The sequence below is a fragment of the Trichophyton rubrum genome (assembly GCF_000151425.1).
Source record: "Trichophyton rubrum CBS 118892 genomic scaffold supercont2.7, whole genome shotgun sequence".
Lineage (NCBI taxonomy): Eukaryota > Fungi > Ascomycota > Eurotiomycetes > Onygenales > Arthrodermataceae > Trichophyton > Trichophyton rubrum.
The window spans coordinates 53,708-69,953 of NW_003456422.1; the positions used below are offsets into that span (position 1 = coordinate 53,708).

General features: G+C 45.9%; 6 protein-coding genes across 6 annotated transcripts; 4 read left to right on the plus strand and 2 right to left on the minus strand.

The window, feature by feature from the left end:
* Window positions 1–893: 893 nt before the first annotated feature.
* TERG_06010 (uncharacterized protein) lies at window positions 894–3,082 on the plus strand (the record flags this gene model as incomplete). Its single annotated transcript, XM_003232965.2, has 6 exons — window positions 894–970; window positions 1,033–1,053; window positions 1,108–1,239; window positions 1,327–1,964; window positions 2,030–2,598; window positions 2,666–3,082. 6 exons carry the CDS (start codon window positions 894–896, stop codon window positions 3,080–3,082), a joined length of 1,854 nt encoding a protein of 617 aa, XP_003233013.2.
* A 980-nt stretch (window positions 3,083–4,062) lies between these two features.
* On the plus strand, window positions 4,063–5,127 carry TERG_06011 (uncharacterized protein; the record flags this gene model as incomplete). The annotated part of the gene is made up of 1 exon (XM_047748535.1): window positions 4,063–5,127. One exon carries the CDS (start codon window positions 4,063–4,065, stop codon window positions 5,125–5,127), a length of 1,065 nt encoding a protein of 354 aa, XP_047604519.1.
* A 719-nt stretch (window positions 5,128–5,846) lies between these two features.
* On the minus strand, window positions 5,847–8,436 carry TERG_06012 (uncharacterized protein; the record flags this gene model as incomplete). Its single annotated transcript, XM_003232967.1, has 3 exons — window positions 5,847–6,671; window positions 6,734–8,301; window positions 8,418–8,436. 3 exons carry the CDS (start codon window positions 8,434–8,436, stop codon window positions 5,847–5,849), a joined length of 2,412 nt encoding a protein of 803 aa, XP_003233015.1.
* A 291-nt stretch (window positions 8,437–8,727) lies between these two features.
* Window positions 8,728–9,174, plus strand: TERG_12360 (uncharacterized protein; the record flags this gene model as incomplete). Its single annotated transcript, XM_047751330.1, has 1 exon — window positions 8,728–9,174. The coding sequence occupies one exon, from the start codon at window positions 8,728–8,730 to the stop codon at window positions 9,172–9,174; it is 447 nt and encodes a 148-aa protein (XP_047606771.1).
* Window positions 9,175–10,337: 1,163 nt separating this feature from the next.
* TERG_06014 (uncharacterized protein) lies at window positions 10,338–11,003 on the plus strand (the record flags this gene model as incomplete). The annotated part of the gene is made up of 3 exons (XM_047748536.1): window positions 10,338–10,660; window positions 10,745–10,897; window positions 10,958–11,003. 3 exons carry the CDS (start codon window positions 10,338–10,340, stop codon window positions 11,001–11,003), a joined length of 522 nt encoding a protein of 173 aa, XP_047604520.1.
* A 375-nt stretch (window positions 11,004–11,378) lies between these two features.
* TERG_06015 (uncharacterized protein) lies at window positions 11,379–15,667 on the minus strand (the record flags this gene model as incomplete). The annotated part of the gene is made up of 11 exons (XM_003232970.1): window positions 11,379–12,061; window positions 12,117–12,715; window positions 12,763–12,905; window positions 12,962–13,220; window positions 13,272–13,375; window positions 13,426–13,650; window positions 13,708–13,779; window positions 13,850–13,974; window positions 14,034–14,499; window positions 14,561–14,749; window positions 14,816–15,667. 11 exons carry the CDS (start codon window positions 15,665–15,667, stop codon window positions 11,379–11,381), a joined length of 3,717 nt encoding a protein of 1,238 aa, XP_003233018.1.
* Window positions 15,668–16,246: the final 579 nt, after the last annotated feature.

Below are 16,246 nucleotides of genomic sequence, written 5' to 3' on the forward strand. Positions count from 1 at the left end.
GGCGTCTTCATTTCGATACTAACCCGCCACTCATTCGCTGTGCAACGAGGCTAAATATGGCAACCGACGATATAAAGAGCACGAGATTATAGAACTTTCACCCTATTAGTATAAGAATCTGTTACATGTTTGTCAATAGTGTGCCTCTCTTACAGCATTCCTGGAGTATTCATTTTCTTCTGCTTCGGTGCGCGCCTCGACGAAGAGTCTTCGAAGGTTAGGTAGATTGGCCTATTACTACGTTAGAACTAGCCATTCAGACTCCTATTTAAGGGTGCTTTGTACCATAGTAACCGGCTCTACCGCGACCAAGAGCGACGAGGGGGAACAGCCCAGGATTGCTTTGCGTTGCGTCGTTGCGTCGTTGCGTCGTTGCGTCGTTGTATCGAGGAGCGAGCCAGTTATCAGTCACGTGAATAACTAGTTAACGAGTTGCAAATTCGGAGGTCAAGAGTGGACGCAGGAATGTAAATATTGAAGACAAAGGAGACGATTGGATATATCCTACGGCGAAGACGTTTCCTAGTTGCTGAGGCAGCACACTCCTTCGTGGCATTTGATCACAGACACTGCGTTGCGAGCGGAATGACGCCTAACTAGCTAGTTAGCTTTTAATTAGTTAAGTTGACGTTTTGGCCTGGGCAAAAACGGGAAGTGTTTTGGAGCATCAAAAGGCCATCAATTTGGCAAACCATCACATCGACCTTCACTCTTTTACCTAGCAGAACAGCAGCTTGCTTGCCGCCAATCCATACCCGTTTTCTCACTCTACGGTCCTCTATCCACCAGGCTAGAGCCAGCTCAACTGCTATCCTATCGCCGGCCCGCTGAAAAGCCCCTCCACCAAAAACCACCAGGCTTAACCGCAGCGTTACCGATGCTTGCTCGCGGCTATGGCTGTTAACAGAATAAGGGGGGCCTTTACGGCTCCACGGAAGGGAGAGACGTTTGAGCTGAGAGCTGGATTAGTGTATGGTGACATGGAATCCCCTAAATCACATCTGGCTCCAACTGCTGACCTTGCAATTACAGATCGCAATATGCATACGAGAGGTAAACCGGCGGCTGCTGCAATTGATAATAGATCTGTGCTCACATCTTTTTCAGAAAGGAATCGATCCAAAAAACGATCATGGCCATGACGTTGGGTAAAGACGTGTCTTCCCTTTTCCCTGATGTCCTAAAGAATATAGCGACCGCGGATCTCGACCAGAAGAAGCTCGTCTATCTCTATCTGATGTAAGGGGAATTCTTCGCGCCCCCTCCCCCACCCATCGTCATCCAGTGAATTGTAGCGGTTACGGCTTGATTTAACTATTAGTGCAGGAACTATGCCAAATCACACCCCGACCTTTGCATTCTTGCCGTCAATACATTTGTCCAAGACACGGAGGACCCAAATCCCTTAATTCGAGCTCTTGCGATACGGACAATGGGTTGCATCAGAGTGGAGAAAATTGTAGATTATATGGAAGAGCCGTTGCGCAAAACATTACGAGATGAGTCTCCTTACGTTCGAAAGACCGCCGCCATATGCGTTGCAAAACTTTTTGATCTCAACCCCACTCTCTGCCTCGAGAACGGCTTCCTCGAGGCGCTCCAAGAAATGATCGGAGACCCCAACCCAATGGTAGTTGCAAATTCGGTGACTGCCCTCGCAGAAATCAGCGAAACTTCGCCGGAAACCAAGGCTCTGCAGATTACTCCAAACACTCTCCGAAAGATGCTCATGGCCCTCAATGAGTGTACTGAATGGGGAAGAGTCTCGGTTCTCACAAATCTTGCCAACTACACTCCCAAAGACCAGAAGGAATCCGAGAATATATGTGAACGAGTAGTGCCTCAATTTCAACATATAAATGCCAGTGTTGTCCTAGCAGCGGTCAAAGTTGTCTTTTTACACATGAAGTACATAAACCCAGATATGGCCAAGTCTTATCTTAAGAAAATGGCTCCCCCCCTAGGTATGTACCAACAACAACTTACGATGCATGCAGAGTGTGAGGTTATTTTTACTCACATATGTTAGTTACACTTGTCTCCTCAGCTCCAGAAGTACAGTACGTTGCTCTGAGGAATATCGACCTCCTCTTGCAAAGCCAACCAAATATTCTAGACAAGGAGCTTAGGGTATTTTTTTGCAAATACAACGACCCACCCTACCTTAAGTTTCAAAAACTAGAGATAATGGTTCGAATTGCCAACGACAGAAACGTGGACCAGCTCCTTGCCGAGCTCAAGGAGTATGCTCTAGACGTTGATATGGACTTTGTGCGCCGTGCAGTCAGGGCAATTGGACAAACGGCTATCAAAATTGAGCTAACTGCAGAGAAATGTGTGGCTACTCTTCTAGATTTAATCAACACCAAGGTTAATTACGTGGTCCAGGAGGCCATCGTAGTGATCAAAGATATATTCCGAAAATATCCCGGATATGAAGGAATCATTCCTACCCTTTGCCAGTGTATCGATGAACTTGACGAGCCAGATGCCAGAGGTGCGTTGATATGGATTGTGGGAGAGTATGCAGAGAAAATCAGCAACGCTGGCGATATCCTGGACGGCTTCGTGGATGGCTTTAATGAAGAATTTACTCAGGTAATATACCAAAATAACCCCTTTTCTATGCTATGTAAGAGTTTCGAATGACTAATTCTCTGTACAGACACAGTTGCAAATCTTGACAGCAGTGGTCAAATTGTTCCTCAAACGTCCTGATAAGGCTCAAGGTTTGGTACAGAAGGTATTGAAGGCTGCAACTGAAGATAATGATAACCCTGATATCCGGGACCGAGCGTATGTATACTGGCGGCTGCTTTCTAACACGAATGATCCAAACGCCCCCAAAAATGTGGTTCTTTCCGAGAAGCCCCCAATTGTTACCACTATCCATTCTCTACCTCCCAACCTTCTCGAACAACTTCTTGGCGAGCTCTCAACACTGGCTTCGGTTTATCACAAGCCCCCGGAACAGTTTGTAGGACAGGGCAAATATGGCGCAGATGCTGTTCAGAAAGCAGCTATTGAGTATGACTATCCTCGCCTCTCCAAACTGGCCAAGGTCACTAACATAAATGCTTAGGGAGCAACTTCAAAATGCCCGAGATAACCCTCTCGCAGCAGCTGCAGCCGCTGCAGCAGTTTCTGGCACGGCACCGCCTCAGATGCAGAATAATATTGAGAACCTACTAGATATCGACTTTGATGGAACGGCTCCTGCGTCTGCCCAGGGAGAACCACCTGCTGGCATGTCAGGACTGGAAGGGCTAGCCGGCACGCCAATGAGGGTTGCATCACCAACAACTACAGGCCCACCACCGTCAAGTAACAATTTAGAGGATCTCATGGGAGTTTTCGGGAGTAACCCCTCGCCTTCTAACCAAGGCGAAACCAACTCGGGAAGCGGAAACATGGGCGGGAATGATTTGATGAACGGCCTTGCTGGGCTTGACCTTTCAGGCTCCACAACCTTTCCTGCACCTGCTTCGACGCAAAGTCAAGGCGGACAGAAGAAAAGCAATTCTGAGCTCTTGGACTTATTTTGATTGATTACGGACTTTAGAGAAAACATGATCTTTCTTCCCCCCAAATATATTATTGTCACCATATCGTATACCAAAAGGGCCAAATAACAGCATAACTAGATAATTTAGGATGTATATAACGACGACGACAGCCAATATCTTCGTTGTATAGTCTACCGTGTGCATTCTCTATGCATTTCCTTGTAACTACTGTCAGTATCATTTGGGTATCGCCATCCTGGTACCCATTAGTTATGATAGCCAGACTATTATTATACCTTCATGGAGGCCCACTCAGTACCAACCTAACAACTTAGTTAGCTGGCGTATTTATCCTACACTTCACCTGAACAATGCTGTTTGTTGTTAAATTCTTCAGTTAGCTAATTAACTATAACACCTTTTTCAACCAACTCGGATTTGATAAAAGCGCTGATATAACTAAATAACCAACCTGCATCTTTCTACCCATGAAGCAGAGTCGCTATAAGCTGCTGTGATAACTATCCCGCGCAAAATAGTTAAATAGCTACCTCTTATGTCGTCGACCTCAGGAAACAGTTCCGGCTATCCAAGATCAAGCAACTCTAGATCTCAACAACCGCAACAAGAGCAGCCCTCGCCGCAGTCAACATCTTCTTACCTGACGTACCCCGTTTCCCATGTTGTCTCGGGCATATATCGACGACTTACAGAGCCTGGCCCTCCCTCCACCCGCCCTCTGAACCCCGTGGGTGACGCTGCAATTTTCACTCCCCCTCGCCGCACAGCTTCCCCGTTTCATCCTCCGCCGCTGACGCCGCTTACGCTCGAATGTTCTTCAAACGATACAGACCGGCTCCTAACACGATCATTAGCCGAGGAGATAAGGCTATTGATTCCTCCTCGGCTCCAGCTTGTGGACACTTGGAAGCTGGTGTATAATCTCGACCGAGACGGTGCATCTTTATCTACCCTCTATGATAAATGCAGAGAGCACTCGGAGATAAGCCAACGCGCTGGATACCTGCTTGTTGTTCGTGACTCTTCGTCTTCTGCATTTCCTGGAACCGGGAATGCCAACTCTAGTGGAGGGCCAACTACGGGTGGTGGTTCATTGTTCGGGGCCTATCTCACCGATGCACCGCATCCTGACTCCCATTATTACGGAACAGGTGAATGTTTCCTCTGGCGGGCAAGTACCTTATCATCTACTCCAATAATACCAGCTACTGCCGCGAACGGGAAGAATACAAAACCTGGACAGTCTTTGCGCGAGAGTTTGGAACAAGCTGGTCTGCCTCCACCTCCAAGTGCGGATACAACCAATATTCGTGGAAGAAATACTACATTTCGAGGTGAGGTTGAGCCCATTGCTCCTGGGAATAACGGGGGAGAATCTCTTCTCCGGCCTTCCACTGCGGAGGAAGGAGACGGACCCAATGGCTCGCCCATCTCTCAGACACGAGTTGGGGCTAGTCCAGTTGCTAACTCCCGTGTAGGCAGTAGTAGAAGCGGTACTCATACCCCAGAGCATATCAGGTTCAAAGCCTTCCCATATAGTGGAGTTAATGACTACATGATATTTTGCGAGACGGGATTTCTCAGCGTAGGTGGAGGGTAAGTCCTTTCAAATGACATTCCAAACCCGCTGGTTTATAAATGTTCGAACTAAGAATTACTCCTTTCAATAGTGACGGTCACTACGGTCTATGGCTAGATGACTCGTTTGAGAAAGGTGTATCCAGCCCTTGCCTCACATTTGGGAATGAACCACTTAGTGATGAAGGGACTAAGTTTGACGTCCTGGCCGTCGAGGTATGGAGTATTGGATAAGACAAGGTATGTATTACTAGTCAACGAGAGTTTATTTTGAGGATATCTACATCTATCTTTGACCGAGTCTTCCTGTTCTCAGGGGAAATGGATGGTGTCACGTCAAGGTGGTTTATACCCATTCTGTTAGTATGTCAATACTCAACTCCATTTTACATATAATAGCAATCATAACCGGTTAGCAACCATTTTGGTTGAATTCTGGTTGAGGAAATGGCCCTGTATCGTAACTAAGGTTTCCCTTCTCCTTGGTTTATATTTCTGTCATGGTATCCAGGTACTCGGAGCTGTAACCCTCTCAAAAGTTATTGTCCCAGTGCTAGACGATCCAGTAAATTATCGCTGTAGTCTTGGAGTTATCTTCCATTCGCCCATAAGCGATACATACATCGAATATTAAATCGTGAAAAGCTACCATTGAAGGAGGACGGACAGTATTACATTAAATGATTGCTAGAGAGGATAAAAGGCGTTTCCTAAGCGGCATTTATCATCATTAGTTAGTTATCAATATGGGCTGTTGACGATTTCATTCCTCCCTAGCCGACTACCTTTCCTTCCAGCGCCAAACCTAGCTGGAGTAACTGGAGGGCCAGCTATGCTCTCCCGAGTTGGCTTTCGAAGGCTCTGCTTTGCAACCATATTGACTTCGTTGGGCAAGGCAACAATGACATTCTTATCACTTCCAAATTTGAAGTTATCTGCCTTGACTTCCTCCGCATACCGTTTTATAGTGTATGGGTCTTTGCGGCCAAGTAAAATCTTCTTCAGATTCCACGTAACTATAAATGGTCCAGTGGCAGTGACAATTGAAGTTTCTGAAGAGTCGAGGCCTGTGTTGAAACGAGCGGGAGTAAAGGCAAGGGGAGATTTGGTTTCATGTTGGAATTGAGCAACATGTGCAGGTTGTAAGCCGAGACGTCGAGGCTGTGGCTTCGAGTCTTTCGCGAATGACTTCTCAAACCCGAGCTTCCCTTCATTCTTTCCATCTTTTTGCAGAGCATCAATCAAGAGGAGATATGTGCGGCAGGTAGCAAGTACCCATCGGCCATCTGCAGAGACATCTAATCCAATGATGGCTTCTCCAAGCGCTGGAATATGAGTTTTGGCATTGACGCCAAGTCTGTCAAACATGCGGATATCTCCTTTATTCGAAGCCACAGCAAGGTAGCCCTTTTCGGTGGTTGAAGCAACAGAAAAATCGTTCTTACTAGTATACTGCTTTAGGTCTGCATCCACAAGCTTGTTGCCAGAGAGACGAGGATCAATGCGGTAAAGAGCATTTTGCGATATACCAACAAAGGGCTGTGCAGATGTCATTTGAGAGAATTTCTATTTTCATTCGTCAATAAATCAGAAAGTATAGAAGTTTTGGCATTTGCTGTTTGACTTACCGTTTCGGGGGTGAAAGACAACACTGGGATATCATCGTGTACTTTCCACTCATCGACAACTTTACCATACTCCAAATCCATACGATATAGAGAATTTGGGTTTTGCTCATTCTGGAGAATCATGTTCGCGTCCTCTGCATGAAGCATAACCTTTTTAGGGCTGAATAGCTTGCCATCTGGTGTTTCAACCTTTGAAATATTGGTTGAAAACTCGAGGTTGTTATTAGGGGTATGTCTGAAGACACCAATCTTCGACCCTCTCACGACAAAGGACCTATCGTGTTTGTAGCCAACAGCCAGTTGAGAGTTGACATTCCCATCCTCGTCTCGAGTGACAGAATTATCTTCATCCTCATCTGTGTTATAATGCTCGCTCCTCTGTCCATCATCTTCTTCCTCTTCCTCACCTACTTCTCTCTCTTCGATCTCTTCCTCTTCCTCGAGCTCTTTAAGATCTTCCTCTCTTTTATCTTCCATCGTAAGGTCATTGAAAGCTTCCAGTACATAATCACGATCATTTTCTTTGGTTTTAGCCCACTTCGTTTCATTCAGGCGTTCCCACAGAGCTTGCATTAGCCCTTCCTGGAACCGTTCCTCTGTAGGCTGGTCCTTAAACCGTAGAAGCCAAGAATAAGCAGAGCCATCTTCTGTATAATGATTGAAGATGAATGAGAGATACTCAAAGTTGAACACTGGGTTGATATCACCAACAACAGGTTGACCGAGCCACTCACGATCAGAGCCCGTGATTTGTAGCCAGTATTCCCAGGATCCGATTTCAGAAACTGCTGCAGTTACCAAGCGGTCCTGGAGAACAAATGTTCCGGTATTAAAATCGAACAAGTGAAGCTCGGCTGTCTCTTTAGCTAGTATCTCGTTCGCAGTCGGAATGGAAGCAGACGGCGGTGCAACCGTATGCTCCGAGGGCTGTTTCTGAGGCCCTTTAGGAGAAACAACTTCTTTCGCCATCGCTGCTGCCGATTCTTTGGAGGTTGGAGAGGTCGAATGAGGAGAAGCAGTGATTGGGCTCGCTGTGGGGATTGGGCTCTCTTCTTCGTCAAAATCGAATTCCTGGAGCTGTTGGTCTGTTGCTTGCTGTGCACTGCGGCGGTATTTACGCTCGTACTGACACTCCACTGCCGCAAGCAGAAATGTCGCGACTTTTTCCTGAGGCGTTGAGGGATCGCAGACAAACTCGTAGAGATCACCGACGTCGCCGCTCAAGTCTCTCCATGCAATCACCTTCTCGCCTTCTTCCCGCAGCTCAGACCGGAGGCGAAGGCTCTCGTCTACCAGAAAGATCTTCTCATCCTTGTCGCCGCCCAGTGCTTCAAGCTCACCGCTTTCGTCACCTTCGGCAGCGAGCTCTTCTTCCCCTTCTTCATAAGCCCGCTGAATCACTAGCTGGTACTGGAACTCTTGACCGGTCCGTCGGATGCTGGCCGCAGCGTCCTTGAAGATGAGTTCAGAGTAACCCTTAGGGGAGAGCGGCCGAACGATATATAGCTGCCCTTGAGGTATTTCGATAATAGATTCCTTCGCAGAGTCACCAAAGATGAGCTTACTGACTATATATATACCATAAATAAGTAAGTCAGTTGGTTAGAAAGAGATACACCGTTTGACTGCAAGCCAACTCCTGAGCGAGGGGCAAGGGGACAAAGACTTCAAACTAGCTGCTTACCGTTCCTGAGCATAAACATGGTTGCTGTGGTGGTTGCAGCTCACCAGGTGAGTCCCAGGCAAAGGTGAGAAAGGCCAACTCTGTAAAAGAATTACTGGAGGGCCTTTGTAAGTATCGTGAGGGGTCAGATTCTGCTCTTGTTTCTCGAGAAATCGCGAAGTTATCTTATTTTCTAGTTGCTTTTTTTTTCTTTCTCGAATGACGCAAAAATAAAAATAAAAGACAGGATAATTGTGGCGAAAAGAGAATATCAGTGGCAGTAACACGCCGCAGTAGAGCGGTAGATCCTAAGGTTCGGAACAAGGGGCAAATGTGCCAACTGCCACGCAATACACAAGTTAATACCACCGTGACTGCGCGCGCATCAATAGATGAGTTGGTTGATATTGTAGTCACTGAAGATGGATTATTCCGGGACCCTTCCAGAGCTGAGCATGCTTTTCCATTATTTTATCTTTCTGTTCATATAACTTTATTCTCTTCTCCGTGTTCTCTCTCGTTTCCTGTCAGTTCTTCTGTCTCTATTCTCAAACCTCCTTCAACTCCTTCTCCGTCATCTCCCTCTGCGTCATCTGCACCCGCTCTTGATTCGGCTCCTAATACTCCCCCCCTCCAGGATGAGTGTCACATCCAGCTTCAGAGCTCGCAGGGGTACACATTTCGCTCTTCAGCCGGCCCCCTTTCCTCTTTGGCATCACTTGAGAGAATGCTTTCCCCCAATCTTTCAGTTCAAGCCACTTTAACATTATTTCCATGACATGGTTGGTAGCTAACACGAATCGACTAGCCATTTGCATGTAGTCTCCGATGGGCAGCTTGGCTGTTTTCATTCCTTTATCCATGGCTCGCTGATAACAAATTCCTTTATGTCTGTTCTTATCGACAATTCCTCCAATGATGTAGGTGCTGTAAGGCTTAAGTTCCGTCAGGGTATTTGGGCTGTCACTGGTAAGATACACCACCTCCCCTTCCTCCTTCAGAGTCTCCGACTCGGATTTTTCTGCAAATGCTCCGTTTAAATTTGGATGGCGTATGTCATGCATCCGCCGCTGGGAGGACTCTGCCGCTGCAGCAAAATCATCCTGTGTAATCTTAACACCGATCCAGTTCTCGTGGTTTTTGGAAAGTACGGTGTCAAACCGTTCCTTCAACTTGCCATGGAAGGATGCTATAACTAGGCTGGCCCTGTAGGCTGCCTTTGCATTATCCGAATATGATCGCGTAATTTGCGATGATAATGACTTGAGCTCAGTATCATGCATGAGTTCATCGAAATTGCAGTCAATTATAAAGGTCAGCGGTACATTAACTGCCCTGGCACGAGCTTCTCTCCTGATTTTATTCTTATTGGGCAGTATTCCCTCAACATGCACTCCAGGTATCAAAGCCACACCACTGGCTTGAAGTTCAGCTTTCAAGGCTTTGCTCCGTTCTCTTTTCTTCTGTAGCTTCTCCTTGCGATACTCCTTTCGCCTTTCCCTTTGGTCCTCCCACCTGCGTTGTTTTGCAAGTTTTTTCAACTGGTTTTTAGATAGCGTTGGCTGCTGAGTCTGATCTGGGGCGGCGCCTATAGCAGTACCTATGGCAGCTTGTATACACCCTTCAGACTTTGCATCACTTTTGGGCTTATCATCATTGTTTGATGGATCTTGCACAACCTTTGAAATTGAAACATCTACAGGAGAGTCTCCCGCTTCGTGCTCTGTCTTTTGTAGTTTGCTTGGCCGCTCCTCTGCTTCCATAACTGGTATACACTCTGTAGAAACAAGTTAAATAGTTAGGCTGGCTGTCAATTGCTGTTCAGGCCGAAGATATGAAAAAGACCTTCTGAGCGCTCAAAGGATTCTCAACCTCGAAAGTTTGAAAGGCTTGCTTTCCACCAATAGCGTAGAGGCAAAAAAATACATCACGTGATCTGACATGGTCCCCGGGCGCTACCAGATCGTCAACTTCACCCTCGATCGAACGTTCGATATCACACAACTGTGTGTACACTCTTTCAACCGTCACAATGCCTCAGGATATGCCCCCTACTGGGGGATATCGCCCGGTCCAGTACAAGGTACTCTCTTATTTCTTATCTCTGGTCATTGGGCCTTGACTTCATTGTACGATATGGCTAACGACCTGACACAGCGCAATGTACCTGTTCGAGGGTTCCGCCCTGTCTACTATCTCATCGGAATGCATGCTATAATGGCGTATGGCCTGTATAAACTTTTCATCGGCACCCGCGAGCGAAAGTAAGTCGTCAAACACTGCTGCAGCCTCCTCTTGCGTCCGTCGATTGAAGAGTCCTAACAAGGCATTTTTACAAAAAAAAAAAGTGAACTTGCCCGAGAAAAGATTTGGTCTCGCATCCACCTTATTCCACTCCTCCAAGCTGAGGAAGATCGAGATCAAGCAAGACGTTACTTCGCAGACAAAGCAAGAGAGAAGGAATTGCTTGGAACCGATACCAAAATTTACAATTCTGATAGGTATGCATGGATCCACATCATATTTGCCTGGCAAAGCTGCTAACTGCTTTTAATTCACAGATTCGTGAGACCAACCTTCATGTATACCCCATCTCCTTCGAAATAGGCTTGTCTGTATAAATATCTACCATACAGTTCCCCATACTTTCCGTATTCATTACCACTCTGTTAGAAATGAACTGGTGATTGGTTTTTTCTACAGATTTCCCAAAGTTTCAACCTTTTGCATTGCGGTAAGGCATCACGGCCTGCTATGGACGAATGATTGTTTGTCCCAGGCGTCAGACAGAAATTGAATGGGCCTTTGGAGATGTTGTAAGATGGAAAAGAAAACATGCAAAGATAAATACAAACTAAAGTGCTCGGATTGAATTCAATAAGAGACTAGTAGTATATAATAGTGGCCCTAGGAGGAATACCTCCATCTTTCACAGCAACTTCAACCGGCTGACCTAAATAAGCTTGCTGGGCCTCGCAACGATTAAGCCTGATTGAAAATATCGGCTACGAACGTTAGGTCAGCCCCGTCATTGATGTCAATTTTCTTGACTTCTTCTCCCTCCATTCCTGTAGATATATATCTCGCCTGCATTGCACTGCGTTCCTTCCGACGATTGACGGCCGTACCCAGAATACGTCCTTGCTCACTGATCCTCACTCCTCGCACACCCTCCAGCAGATCCAATATGATAGCTTTCTGTTGTCGGCTTGAAGCTGAACCGTGAAGTGCGTCCTCCGCTGCCTTCACCTTCTGTTCCAGAATTCTTGGCAAGCTCAAAATGATAGATCTAGGAGTATTTGTTGTTGGACCATATAAAATCCATATAGAAGAAATGAGCTGTGCAAGATCCTTTTGCATGTCCACAAAATATGGGTCATGAGCTGAGTTTATACACGCTTTCAAAACTTCAGTACTAATGAATTCCCGAATGGTAGCAGCTGTTGGAGTGTCGGTCGCGGGAACAAATTCCGATAGCATGGATCGAATAACGCGCGTTATAATAGCGCAACACCGTGTGTCATGCATTTGCAAGGCATGTGTGCAGAATAGAAGAACTGGTTCAAGGATCTGGGTCGATGATATAATGAAACTCCGCATTGTTTCAGGTTGCCCTTCATCAGAAGCCTTGAGCTCTCCTGTTTTTGAAGGGTTTTGAGCCCCTTCTGGCTATGTTAGCAGCTAGTATGTTTTAATGGCCAGTTAGCAGGAATGACCAACCTTCTCGCTCGGGATCCAGGAAGCTAGCCACCATGATGACAGCAGAGTATGTCAATTGTCTAAGGATACTTTCGTCTTTCATTTCCTCGGTAAGGTCATCATCGACGACACCTATCCTTCGGCGCTGGATCATGTCCCACTCGCCAGTAACTTTCTGGTCAAGTTGCAAAAATAACGCGGACATCATCGGGGGTAAGAAATCAGCGCGAGCATCCGACGGACAGTCATCTATTAGACATCGTGAAATATTTAAGAGGACCGAAAATTGGTGTGAGGATAGGGAGAAAGCATCTTTGTATAGCGCCTGCGAAAGTGGGACAGGAAGCTCAGGAAACCCGTAAAAATAATTTTCTAGCCGGCTCATGCTGAAAAGAACCGAATAGCATGCTTCTCTGACGGCTCTCACTTTTCCGCGAACAGATGATGAAAGCCCTTCGAGCGTAGTTTTTGACCCAGCTATTTTCGAGTAGAATTCTTGCCTGCTCCCACTTGAAATACCGGCTTGCCAGAACCTGTCAGTCAAAATTCGACCAACAACGGGACGCATGTCCTCAGGAAGACCTTCCCAATTATCAGGATTATGAAAAGCATGCGCATGACTGGTACTGTTAGAATACGTATAACATCCATAGAGTAACTAACATACCTAATAAGCTGGAGAATAGTTGGCAAGATTAGGGGAATAGTATCTTTCCATAAGTCAAGGGCAATCTGGTATGCTGGTTCATCTTTTTTCACCTTCTCCGTTGATACAGCAAGAAGCGTGCGGGTAGGGCGCAGGGGTAACTCCTACACAATCAGGGTTGTCAGCATACTATTATCAGTCTTTGAAGTGTTATAAATACCTGAAATTTTTTACTTAAATCTTCCTGGATATGTATGCCTTCGGCGTCGAGTGGGACGGCAGTCCAATCTTCTATCTTCTGTGCTTCACGTTTCTGAAGGTAAGGGCGTACTTTATCCAATCCAAGAACGTCATAAAACCCCTTGAATGAACCCAGTACCAGCTTTAGTTCTTGATTAGTCCATGCCTGCTTGATTGGGTCAACAAATGAGTTCAATCGGGCCTGTCTAATATACGGATCCACGTTCCGAGCACGCTGCCTGGGATGCAGTTAGATATGTTGTAATTAATTTCAAGGATATAAAACTCACATGATGATTAAGAGGATCGCAGATAACTCCATATGAGGACGTCCCTCATCATTGGGCCTTTTCCCAATTTCCTGCGCTTTTTGTTCCAGCGGCTCGTAGTAATTCTAATGTGGAGGTAAGTAAATTTCGTCAAGGTAAAAAGCGAGCCACTTACGGCAAAGTAGTCGGCGTATCTAATCGCAAGCCTCCGAATCTCATACGTGGCCATATTGTAGAGCTCTCTCACTGACTCCGAATACGCAGAATATTCTGGGTGATCGGGTATCTGGACCATCAATATATGCTCAAGAATTTTCAGCGCGTAACTTGGCCGATCTACCAGCGCCTTTGCCGAAATGTCAACGCATAACCGTAGCACTCGTTGTTTTATGCACGGGTCCTGCTTGCTGTTAATTCCAAATATTCTAGTTTCGATACAGTGATATCAAGAGTATACCTCGAAATTACGGTTCATCAGACCCATGGCCCAGTTTTCAAGTGCGTTCTCTAATTCCAGACGCTGTTGTTCCTATTTTCTCTGGTATCAGCACCCGCCATGTACTCAATTCCACTTGGAATCGAAACAAGCCATTACTTACGTCTTGTTGAGGGTTAGATCCCAACGATCCTTTCCATTTGAGATAGCCCTTCAGCATTGCCTCAACTACCGTGAATTGGATATCAGCACGCAGGGCAGGTATTGATTGCTTCTGAAATGTAGCCACTATTTACGTTTAGTTAGTTATTCAAAAGGAAGGTCTATAAACTACTAGGTTTTTTTACCGTTGAATGGAGCATTCCCTGCATACACGTTATCCAGGGCGCTATCAACCTCAGTGAGGATATGGGGAATTGCCTCAAGTGCGTGTTTTTGAACGATAACCTCAATGACTTGACTGCAGTACCGCCGATAATTTCCAACAAAGGCATGGCGTTCGGGTATAGTATCGATATCTTCGCTGAGGAATACCATGGTTGGGTCATCTGAATCCTCTGGAAGAGCCTCATATCGTACGAGCCGCTGAGAACAGATCTGCAGTAGCTGGCCTATTAGGTTGTTGACAATATCCAATCCACCTATATGGCTCGAGGCAAGTAGCCTGGACCACGAATGAAGTACTGGTATGGACACAACAAGGCTTGGATTCTGGAGTATGCTAATGAGAAAGGAGAAAAAGCTAGGGAGGTCAATTGATTTCGTGAAATCGACAGATTTCTCTTCGAGAAAGCCAGCAATATAGGAGATCAACTGCGACAATCAGTTAGCCGGACGTAATCAGACATCTGCTCGGATTCGACGGTTGGCAAACCTCGGATAGTTTTTTAGATATAGAGTATTTCGACTCAATAATGTTGTCTGCGCCAACAATTGACCATTCATATAACTTCCTCAGGAGGTTAAGATGGTCGTTTTGATATATTATGTTCACAAGCCTTTGGAATTCTTCGATATTATAAGTTGACCTTCCATATAACGAGTGTAACGCCTCGACCGCCGCCTATGTCTCGCTGATTAGTATATATCATATTAATTATTTCAAGCTAGGAATAACTGTCTAGCTTACCAGAAGAATTGTATCATCCTCAACTTCGAGGGCACTACAAATGGCCATGATGCATTGAGATGAGTCGATGGCCATTGGTATAACCCAGGCAACAAACGAACGCAGACAGCTCAATGACTTTAATGCACAAGTTCTGGCTTCCACCGATGCATGGAAATTTCGCACACAGTCACTTAAGAAATATGAAACCCTGAAGATCCAGCCCTCGCTCCCACTACGTATTTCAGTATGATGGTCCCTTGTTGGGTACGCCACTTTGAAAACGTCGTAGGGTGTGCAGATTTCCACTAGAGCTCTGTTTAAATCTGTGCCTCTGAGAGACGACGCTGTGTCTTCCTGATGGATTATGTCCTCTGATAGAGTCTCCAGCACAGTCAGCACAAGTTCTTTATGGGTAAAGGTCGCATTCCATAGCTGCACCAATGATTCATCCATCCGCGGCCACTCCAGACCCCAGGTACGCTTTGCAAGTTCAACCCATAACGAAGCCACTTTGTTGCGGATGTAAGAAGGATCCTGGCACCGTAGCCCTTCAGCCAGACTCATGACAAGGCCTCTGGTATGGTTCACCTGGTCTGGAGACAACTCCAGAAATTTATACCGCAAAACATGCTCCAGGAGCGAAAGTCCAAGGTGCTGGACTACGGGGGAATGGCTCTTCTCCGCTGCCAAAAAGTAGCCATTCTGCACAGCGGCCTTTTCATGCTTCTGCTGCTCGAGAAACTCCGAGGCTTGCTTTCTGACTTCATTCGATGAGGCGGGGGAATGTATAACATCAAGAGCCTGGATGATATTTGCTAGCTGAGGGGCCGCGTTCTCGCTCCCATCGCTGGGCTGGATAGAGTCAGCCATGCCACCACCACCCGCTGCTTCGGTTTCCACCGCTGGTAGACTTGTTAACCCGATGTCTATACAGAGGTATCTTTTATTTGATCTTCTAGCGAACGCGGTCGAAGTTTGGTCGGGATGTTTGTTCCTCTCTTTATCTCTTTCCCCAGGTTCTGCTCTCTCTCTCTCTCTCTCTCTCTCTCTCTCTCTTTTTTTTTTTTTTTCGTGTTTTTTTTATTTTTGTTTTAATTTTATTCTTACTTTTATTTTTTTCTATTATTATTTTCCCCCTTTCTTTAACTAGTTAGCTACTAGTTAAGTAGTTAGTTGTTCTCTGGTTGGTGCGTGCCTGGAGGTTTGTGGCGAAGAATTTTCAACGTCAAATTTCGAGATTTGAGTCGGCTGTCGCAGGACTTGTTCTAATGTTCAGGTGAGTTAGCGATGAAATGAAGATAATAAATAGTAGAAGAAGTGAGGTTTTAGGAAGGATTATAGTTACCTACTGGCTGATATTTTTATCCAGGAGCTCGTTGGCCGTTTTGTTTACAATATTCGTTAGATAAGACTGTTACGTAACTAGTTAGGTAACTAGTCATAGACTGA